At 40.6% G+C, this 10,853-nt stretch overlaps 1 protein-coding gene across 1 annotated transcript; it reads right to left on the bottom strand.

Annotated features, from left to right (window-relative positions):
* Nucleotides 1-652: 652 nt before the first annotated feature.
* Nucleotides 653-4,589, bottom strand: LOC100891554. The gene is made up of 3 exons (XM_030993725.1): nt 4,354-4,589; nt 2,564-3,741; nt 653-1,612 (listed from the first exon to the last, which is right to left on the bottom strand). The coding sequence occupies exons 1-3, from the start codon at nt 4,587-4,589 to the stop codon at nt 834-836; spliced, it is 2,193 nt and encodes a 730-aa protein (XP_030849585.1). The 3' UTR covers nt 653-833.
* Nucleotides 4,590-10,853: the final 6,264 nt, after the last annotated feature.

The raw sequence follows: 10,853 nt of genomic DNA, 5'->3' as shown, positions 1-10,853 counted from the left end.
GATCTTCAAGTTAAAAAACACACACAAAAACACACACATGTAATTTGTTCTTTGAAAGAGATATCACCTCTTCTGATGATTGCCAGATTTGCTAATTGAAGTTGCATTTGAACGTAATAATAATTGTGAAATGTTATATGACTAACGCATGTAAGTATTAAACGTAAAATTGGTGACTGGCAGTGGCGGATCCAGGGGGGGGGGGGGGGGGGGGGGGGGGCCGGGGGGCCCGGGCCCCCCCCCCCCCCCCCATGAGAAAAAAATCATGTAAAATCACGTGATTTTTACCTTTTTGGGGGGTTGGGCCCCCCCCCTGGCGCTCAAGGGGGGGGGGTGCAAATTGAAATTTTTTTGAGGATCAAAAAAAAAAAGTGCTCACTACCCCCCCCCCCCCCCCCCCCCCCCCCCCCCCCCCCCCCCCCCCCCCCACTGAGCGAATTTTTGGCCGGCGCGTTTTTCAAATTTTCGGGAGCAAAAAAAAAAAAAAAAAAAAAAAAAAAAAAAAATTGCTCTGTACCTCCCCCCCCCCCCCCCACCCCCCCCCCCCCCACTGAGCGACTTTTCGGCCGGCGCGATTTTCAAATTTTCGGGAGCAAAAAAAAAAAAAAGTTGGGCCCCCTCCCCTAAAAAATCCTGGATCCGCGCCTGGTGACTGGTCACCGATTATACATGTATCTGAAATGTTGAAGGTAACACGGGCTGAGATCTAATTGTATTCATAAAAGTAATATATCGTTTACCTGTTATAATCATTACCTTGTTAAATTTTTTCCATATTCTGAATATGCATTGGATTTTATATCCATTAAAACCAGGAATCCTTATTCATCACCCTAATCATCCTCCTCCGAATCGTCCTCCGAATCGTCATCTTGGTCTTGGTCATTGAATATTTCGTCATCTAATATATCCCAATCTTCTGCCGAGAAGACACGAATCCCATCCCCCGTGTGCATGATCACAACGTCGTTTCCATAGTTACCAATGACTGGCCACTCATCTGCCTGGAAGTCTGCTGACACGTCGAGTTCGTCGATGATGTACTCGAGAATACCACCATCTTGCAAGGAATGCTTGGCGAGCGTGACGATGTGGCTGCCCACGAAGGCGGACAGGACGAAGAGGGCGTCACTCTCTGTGCAGGAGATGGATAAGTACATCCTGCCAGGTTCCTTGATTTCATGCTGGATTCTACCGTCTTTGTCAGTGATGATGACGGCTTTCTTATTCCCGCGCAGGAATACCAACTGACCTGTCTTCGCCGCAGCAAGGCTTCTAACCCTATCAAGTGGAACCTCGAAATTATCGGAAGATAACTGAGATAACTGAGATAACTGAGATACTCCTGATAACTGAGATACTCCTGATAACTGAGATAACTGAGTTAACTGAGACCTAGCTAGCGCAGGCGCAGGCATAATGAATTCGCCTATAAAAAAGGGACGAGGCGCCGAGCTTATCTCTGGTTTACCCCTATAGATTTTCGTGGATATTGTGAAGATGGTTGACCCTGCTTTGGGGATTTCCGGTCTTGTTTCACTTCCTTTCGAGTCCGAAGGAGAGAGGGTGCTTTCTGCCTTGCTTGGAGACTCGACACTGCCGCAAGCAGATACTGTAAGAATAAAACAAAGATGAAACAAATTAAAGGCTTGGATTGCAACAGCTGAAAGAATTACAGATCATTGTCTAATATTACTGTACACTTTCATAATTTTATACCATCAAGTTCTTAATCTCATCAAAATATTCAGACACTATAAATTTTTGTGATATCGTTCCTATAGAATATCAAAACAGTACACAAAATTTATTAGTATGTCGGGGCATCGCAATAAAAAAGCTTTGACGAAAGCTTGATACAATAATGAGTAATGTTATACTACATTACATAGTACACATTACGTGCTACGCATCAACCCATACACAGATGGGTGGGTCGGCGTGTAATGTTGGTGTGACTATTTCGAATAAAATCTAATCCATTTGTTAAAGGCCCCCTAAAGTGTTAGCAGCCCCGAAAATGGCAAATTTTCATTTAAATTGTATCATGTGAAAGATGTCATATAAGACACATTTTTGCAAGGATTTTCAAAACAAATGTGTTTGAAGTCGGATATTGATGAAAGAATACAAAGGTTTTTCTGCGTACAACAAAAAACCAAATTATGTATTCTTTTATCAATATTTGCCTTTAAAACACTTTTTTTTTGGGGGGGGGGGACCTTTGCAGAATTGTGTCTTAAATGACATTCTCTTTCAAATTATGATACAATACAAGTGTATCTTTGCAAATAGATTTTTGGCGAATTTGGGGCTCCCAACACTTTAGAGGGGCCTTAAAATTGCTTAATGATTATTAATGCGTTTTTACGTAACAAAGGAAAATGTCTTCACTCACGATGAAGGCAATCTTTAGTACTTGTTATGGCAGGGGGTGGGTGGGGGGGGGGGGGGGGTGGGGGAGGACACATGAAATAGTATCTATTATATGGAAATGTGAGAGGATTTTATATCGCTTGAAAATAACATTTACATCAGTTGACTTTAACGGTTCAATATTTACCTGTCTGAGAGTTGGAGGTTGTGCCAGTGAAGCAGTGTTGCTGACCAAAGGTCACTGCTCTCTTATTTGAGTTACCTTTAACAACCGGTGAGAAAGGTGGTGCATTCACATTTATCGCAGAGGATGTTGTTTTTTGCCGTTTGGTTTCGCTGACCGGTTCGAACCCTGATGAGGTTGCCTGACTTGAACTTGATATGGCTGGCTTGTTATCGGCAACAACGATTCGGGACTGGAAATCAACAGTGAGTCTTGCACTGGGGTTCAGAGGACATGGTGGGACCGCTGTGTGTTCAACAGATGTTGGGAAATCATCCAGTTTCAACCTGTAGAGTTGCGTGCAAGCTGCGTCGGTATCAGCAATGAAAGAGAAGGCTTGGTTCGTCATTGACATGGCCACATCTACCACCTGTTTGATGCTTGTATTAAGTTGAAGCTTCAACCAGATGGACGGGTTGACATCGCTAGACAACAGTTTCTTGTAAATCACCTTCTTGCAAGCAACGTACATCGAGTTTCCATCGGAGAAAATTTTCACAATGTCTTTATTAGGAGGAATCGGAAGCATCTGAGTTTCTCGCCAAATATCCGGCAATGACAGCTTAGCAAAGCGCGCCATTTGCTCTGGCATCTTCGAACCTTCTATCATCATAGATTTCAAAGCCACGAGATCCATAGAAATTGTCATTGTGACATCTGACGCGATCAATTCTTCGAGTTCTTTGAGAACATCTTCAGGTAAGAAGGGACCTCTAGATATGTCAGTAACCTCTTTTGCCGAAACAACCTCTTTAGCCTTTGATTGCGCCCTCGTGAGATTTTCATTTGTTGTGTTCATGTTGTCTCTGAAAGCTTGTAGTTTGACGTTAAGCTTTTCCTCCAACACGTTAATCTTTTGCAAAAGTTCTTCCTCTGCTTTATCCAAATTTTCAACAGCCTTTGATTTCAGGTCCCGAATAATTTCTTTCATCTTATGAAACTTCTGGTTTGCTCCTGTTTCTCGTACATCCACGTCATTTAACATGGTGCTCACATGTTCCTCCTTTTCCTTGCAGCTTTTCAAACGATCTGTTAACTTCTCCTTTGTTTCCTGAAACATCTTCTGCACTGTGGTGCAGTGATGGTCAGGTTTGGTATGGTCGAGAACGATACAGTCCCTGCAGATACGTTTCTTGCATGTTCTGCAGTAGACCGAATTTTCCGTCTCTTTCGTTCGTTAGCCTCTTATTGGGGTAGGGTCGGCTCTCTCTTTAGAGACGGAAGCCGTTTATACACATGTCCTTGCTAACGCCACGGCCAGTTCTGGTCGTAGCGTTTTGCCCCCAAAATCCCCCAAAATGTCATTTTACCTCGAGCATGTTATATTGTAAATTAGGCCTAGGCTATAATAAATCAGTTCCACTTACCAACTTGACTGAAATAATCAGTTTAATAGTCCCTTTTTAGGAAATTATGGGTCAAAATCGAAATCCATGTTGAATCTTTTTCAACATGGATTTCGATTTTGACCCATAATTTCCTAAAAAGGGACTATTAAACTGATTATTTCAGTCAAGTTGGTAAGTGGAACTGATTTATTATAGCCTAGGCCTAATTTACAATATAACATGCTCGAGGTAAAATGACATTTTGGGGGATTTTGGGGGCAAAACGCTACGACCAGAACTGGCCGTGGCGTTAGCAAGGACATGTGTATAAACGGCTTCCGTCTCTAAAGAGAGAGCCGACCCTACCCCAATAAGAGGCTAACGAACGAAAGAGACGGAAAATTCGGTCTAGTTCTGCAGTAGAACCTTCGCAGCTCACCGCCATGCTCTTCGCACTCGTGTGCCTTTCTCCACAAGCCCTCTTCCATCCACTTGATTTGGATAGTCCCGTTCTCAATCTTGTCCAGGGGAACTGTACGGTGATCTTTCATCAAGAGTTTCATTTTAGCATGAGAAGAAGCACAGGAGTCACAGATGAAATGGAGACAGTCTCGGCAGTAGGTTGTCAGAGGTGATTCGATGTCTCCACACGCGTCACACATTATTTGGGTCGAGTTTTTCTTTGCCTCAAGAACTTCGAGAACCCGGTAAATCAGCGGATTAGACTTTAGACCTGCCACACCTTCTCTCGAAAGAGTAGTCACCTCTCTGCACATAGGGCATTTTATACCACCTGAACGGACTGGTGGTGTGTTATCGCACTGCTTTAAACATTCTTCGCAGAAAGTATGCCTGCATGAGAGAGATTTGGGGTTCTTTAAAGTGTTCATGCAAACGGCACAGACAAGTTCACGGACGAGTTTTTCCACAGCTTTTGCCGCCATTTTCTGTAGAATTTCTATATTTCAACAGGCCCCGATTACGCGTGCTAACTGGTCGACACACAATTATCAAATGTAAAGCCGGAACAGAATGACTCCTGTCCATTAATGCAATATAATGATCGATGACTATAACGCGTTGCGTGTATTACTGGTAAAACGTACGGTGGGAATCCCCATCGCTAATATTAAACATTAGAATCAAATAAGTTTCTTCAATGCTAAAATTAAACTGTGGAATTCCCCACTCCCTTTTTAGAATCGAGGTTGGATATGAAAACAAATGAGGGCGCTGTTTTTGTTCTCTTCAAGGTTTTAGCTTTGTCATTTCAATAATATGAACATTCAAGTTTTCTTCATATTTCATAGAAAAAATGATGTGAAAAATAGCGTAAAAGCCTATTCACCCTTTAAAAAAACTATCTACTGTAAATCACCCCCGTGATCTGTCTATTTATGGAGAATTCATTTTCACATACATTACAGCCTACGTCAGTCATGATGAATTTACAAATTTCTTTGACTTCGGAATAAAATATCAATTTGTTTTTACCGAACTTATTGTTAGCTTGAATTTGTTACCCCTTTGGGAGTAGGTCCTAATTTGTTTTCCTACATGTTTGATGGTTTTGCTGCAAATACATTTGAGCTCTCTTTCTTCCTTATTTTAACCTATACCGACGTATCTTATAGGATTTAAAACCAGTAGGTTGCGGGGGCATGGGGGCACGTACCCCGCCTCCGTCCATTCGAAAGGAGAAACAGAGAGGCAAGAGAGAGAGAGGAGAGATGAAAGAAAAGGAAACTGCACTTGAGACAATATTATCTTTGTACACCATTATGTGAGCTATTTGCTTTGGAAATCGACACAACTTTAAGAAAATTGATATAACCAATACCTGATACTCTACTCAACTACCCGACATCAGTATCACTGGCTTAAAATCTTGTATACATAACTTGGATAGTGAGGTAAACATAGAGTGTATATTGTGCCAGTTCTGTGCAGATGTCATTTTTGCTTGTTTCACGTTTCAAATGTATTATATTGCTATATCAGACTGATTCATTTACACATAATGCATTTTTTCTTACCATGATACACTGTATACTGTTTCTTACAATTGTCCTGGATTTAACTGCATGACGATATTAACACCAGGTAACTGTGACCTGCATTAATTATGCATTCAATGTATACACCATTTTCACATTGATAATACTGCGTCTTTGTGATTCATTCAAGCATTTATATTGTACAATTAACGTCAATGTCTGTTACTGTTGTCATATGGTTATAAATGAGATGCAATTTGTGAGCAAGTCCTTTTAAAAATGTTTGGTAAACTACATGGGGTATGGACTATGTTGCGTGTTAACTAGTAATCCCACATAATTCCCTTTTTTAATTAAACTACTAAAAAGCAGTATCCCTCCAGACAAGAAAACACTTAATAAATGATCACATCCAGACAAATTGATTATGGTTAAAAACTGGTTCTATATTCTATAATTTCACATAAGATACAATGATTACAGAATTATCAGAAACCTCTTCTGTCTATCTCAACAGTGACAGACAAGTATCACTAGGCCCTTGGTAGTTACTATTAATAATCAAACATAGATAACTTCCAACAGCACATTAATGTAAAGGAGACTCACTTAGTCACTATGGTATTAATGATTACCGCTGAATACAAGTCTCGAAATATCAGGAGTCTAGCTGTTCAGTACAACTTAAAACAGTACTAAAACAAGTCAGTTAAATATCATTCCCACTGCATGAATAATAACAGTCAAGAAAATACTACTCAAATCTAAGCTAGACAGCGTTTAGATTTACTTACATAGGCACGAAATATTGTGGTTCAAGAAACCGCTAAACAAATCTCTACTTGTGTATGTGTACGGAATGCACAACACGAGAATACAACAATATATCGGTGGATCTAGACTATAGCAGATCTAGATCAGTAGACCAGGTATAGGCCTAGAACTAGTGCAATTATAAACATGTAAAATATGTGTTAGTAAGCGTACGTACGCACTCAACAACAGGCACTCAGTCAGTCAAAATAAGGCATCACAATGAAAAACAATGCAAAGCATCAATCACAATATAATTAACGTTACGTGAGTCATCGGAGTTGAATTCAGAGTAGATCTTCTTCAAGTTCTAGATAGATGTAGAAACTAGCTAGTCGAAAACGGTGGTCGATGAGCTGGTTGTCGATCGCGTAGAAAATGCAGACGATGATCGACGCTAGATGAATACCACGATGATGAAGACGATGTTGAAGACAACGATGATGACAACAATGATGAAGACGACGCTGGTGAAGACAGCGATGATGAAGTCGACGATGAAGACGACGCTGGTGAAGACAGCGATGATGAAGACAACGGTGATGAAGACAACGATGATGAATCAGTTAACAGATGAATACAATGATGATGCAGTCAATGTCAATAGATCAACTTCAGTGACTTGCGATGCAGGTCGAAGAATCAAATGTCGAGACAAAATATATGAAGTCGATGATAAAAGGTTGTCAAACAATAATGCAGGTGAGAAAAACGTTAGATCATATTAAATGTTCTATTCTCACTGCTGGTGAATTAAAGTGTCGTCAATGTTGAACATCGAGAGAGTCAAAATATATCTTGCAAAACGTACAAGATGTAAATAGGTGAGCACGTCCACCGGGAATGGTCCGGGGACGTAGCAGTTCAATCCTCGTTGGATACAATTTTCTAGGTACAAATATCAACACAATCAGCATGTGTGTATACCAATATTAAAACAGCTCACTGATTCCCGCACAGGAAAATCAGAAGAGCGCCAATCAACTACAGCGCGATTGGTTCAAAACAAGCGCACATGTATGTTAATAAGGCACGTGATCTAAATACTTATGAATAAATACGCGTACATCTATGTTAATTGGTCATGTGATCAAAATACTAATGAATAAACATCGTTATATAATAAATCGAGTTAAAACCAGTTCTGAGGACATGGCGTAATACCAAATCCTCGAACTCTCAATGACTTCTAAAGCGGCCATTTTGGATTAAAAACACAATATGTATACCAGTGAATTATAAATGAATGCACTGTAACATTTGTCGCTACAAATGTTAATCCACCCACACGTCAGTAGCACTAAGGTGTAACGAAGGCCTACCCCGAGTTCTGAGGGGGGGGGGGGGGTGGGTGTTTCACAAAACTTGTCATCAGTGACAAATGAGTTTTCATTATAAGCTACTAAAATCCTTGCTCCTGATTACCAATAGAAAATCATGTCATTTATTATGAATCAAATTCGAAAGATTAAATTGAACAATTATAATAGTTAGCTTTCTCCTCCACAATTTGCACTAGTGAAACTAAAAGAAAAGTGTGCTTAAAGGTCCCCTTCCATTGACCATCGGTAGCTCATCTTATCCTCCAAAATAATGTGAAAATTTTCCGATGGAATCTGTACCGACAACTGTGAGCGTGACGATGTTGCTGCCCCAGAAGGCGGCAGAATGTAGAGGGCGTCATTCTCTGTGCAGGACATGGACAAGAACATCCTGCAAGGTTCCTTGATTTCATGCTGGACTCTCCCGTCTTTGTCAGTGATGACAACGGCTTTCTTATCCCCGAGCAGGAACACCAACTGACCTGACTTGGCGGCTGCAAGACTTCGAACCCTATCAAGTGGAACCTCGAAATTATCTGGAGATAACTGAGACCCTTTTTTTACAGGATTACTACCAGTGGAAAAACCAGTTGAGCTTATTTCAGGTTTACCCCTATAGGTTTGCATCGATGCTGTGAAGATGGATGGGGGGTAGTGAGCTCTATTTTTGTTTGACTCAACACCCCCCCCCCCCCCTTGAGCGCCGGGGGAGGGGCACGTCTATTTTTTTTAAAAGGCAAAATTAACATTACCATTTTCTTGTTAAAACCTATTTTTTGGCCAGGGGAGGGGCCCCGGGCTCCTCCTGGATCCGCCACTGAGTGTAAATGACTATTTTCAAACCAACTTCCGTGTCTTGATGACATCAAAAACGTATTTAAAATTTCAAAGCACCATGGAAGACATACAGAAACGGGGGAAAATTCCTTTTTTATTATACTACCTTATACATTTTGATTGCAATCAAACGACAATCAAGGGGGTAATGACTGATTATGAAAAACATATGGCCTTTTTAATCCTGAAGTATGAGAAAGCAAAACAAGGAAACAAATTTTAGTGATAAGTAGTATTATACATCGTTTATTATATGCTAAAGTCTTAATTCTGATATGCTAAAGCAGCGTATACTATTATTTTCATATAACTCTTGTATTGTAACGGCCATCTTAATTCAGCAAAGAATGGTTTATAGGCTGTGACCATAGACATATATATGTGTTAGTAGTATATAGCTCTATGGCTGTGACCAAACTACACGGAAACTATTTATTTTCTCCAGAAATGTTAATGAAACCACTCCCAATATTGATTCCTAGGTCTAGAATTTAATAGATGATTTCTTTTATACGTGCCATAATTCCAATGCCTATAATCATGATAATTGTGAGCATCGAGATTAATACCATAGCAAATAAAGAACATGTGATTGGTATTTTTTAGATCGTAGTTTGTTTTTTTGTTTTATTTATTCACCATGTAAAATAACTGTTTACAGATAAAAACAAATACAGTGGGTTACTTTGATATATAATACATAGTAGGAACAATGCATAAACAAAAAATGTTTGAAGCGCAACGTCCCTAAGTAACATAGTTGATAATTATTAGGTAAAAATAGAACATGGCTTAAAATAAGACATTCGTTACAAAAAGTAGTAAAGCGTTAGATACGCTCGATCATAATATTTTACTCTACAAATCGTTCTTTTCTATTGACATTCGGGGCCAAGTCCTCTTTTTAGGGATCAGGAGGAATATTTAACAAATAGAAAACCATGTGTCAATTTTAACGGTCTTAATTCGGATTTACTTTCCGTTAATTATTGTGGTGTTCCCCAAGGCTCAATTTAAAGCCCCTTTTATTTCTTTTATAATGATTTATCCAACATATCTTCTTTATTGTCATTTATTCTTTATGCAGATGACACAAATATTTTTTCCTCTCAAAACAAATTAGAATCATTAGTGATTGTTTGGAACCATAAACTACGCAAAGCTGAGTTTCGAACTGGTTTACGTGTAATAATCTCTCATTAAACAAAAGAAAAACACTTTTTTTGCACTTTAATTCTTATTCAACAATTTCCATATAAATATCAAAAACTGATAATAGACCATTCGAAGAAAAAAAAAGACATTAAAGTTTTTGGGAGTTTTTATATTGATGAAAATTTAACAAATCACTTACATTATGTATCTATGAGGCTGTTCACACCGGAAGAGATAGCGCGCGCTAGACCGCGCTATCTCTGCTGTTTGGAAGGTACAACGTCGTTTCGGTCCGCCCAACAGCGAGCCACGGCGAGCCAAAACGGCGTGCCACTGGAGCACCTCTTGGGGGTGGTCCACGAGAGATAGCGCGGTCTTGCGCGCGCTAGAAAAAAGGGGGTGCTATAGACCGCGCTATCTCATTGCGGTGTGAACAGCCTCTTGGGGGTGGTCCACGAGAGATAGCGCGGTCTAGCGCGCGCTAGAAAAAAGGGGGTGCTACGATAGACCGCGCTATCTCATTGCGGTGTGAACAGCCTCTTGGGGGTGGTCCACGAGAGATAGCGCGGTCTAGCGCGCGCTAGAAAAAAGGGGGTGCTACGATAGACCGCGCTATCTCATTGCGGACAAAAAGGGGGTGCTACGATAGACCGCGCTATCTCATTGCGCTGTCCGCAATGAGATAGCGCGGTCTATCGTAGCACCCCCTTTTTTCTAGCGCGCGCTAGACCGCGCTATCTCTCGTGGACCCGCAATGAGATAGCGCGGTCTATCGTAGCACCCCCTTTTTTCTAGCGCGCGC

Source organism: Strongylocentrotus purpuratus, unplaced genomic scaffold, assembly GCF_000002235.5.
Source record: "Strongylocentrotus purpuratus isolate Spur 01 unplaced genomic scaffold, Spur_5.0 spur5_contig_850, whole genome shotgun sequence".
NCBI classification, from domain to species: Eukaryota; Metazoa; Echinodermata; class Echinoidea; order Camarodonta; family Strongylocentrotidae; genus Strongylocentrotus; species Strongylocentrotus purpuratus.
The sequence above is the reverse complement of the archived record's forward strand: the minus strand, read 5'-3'. Positions and strand labels throughout refer to the sequence as shown.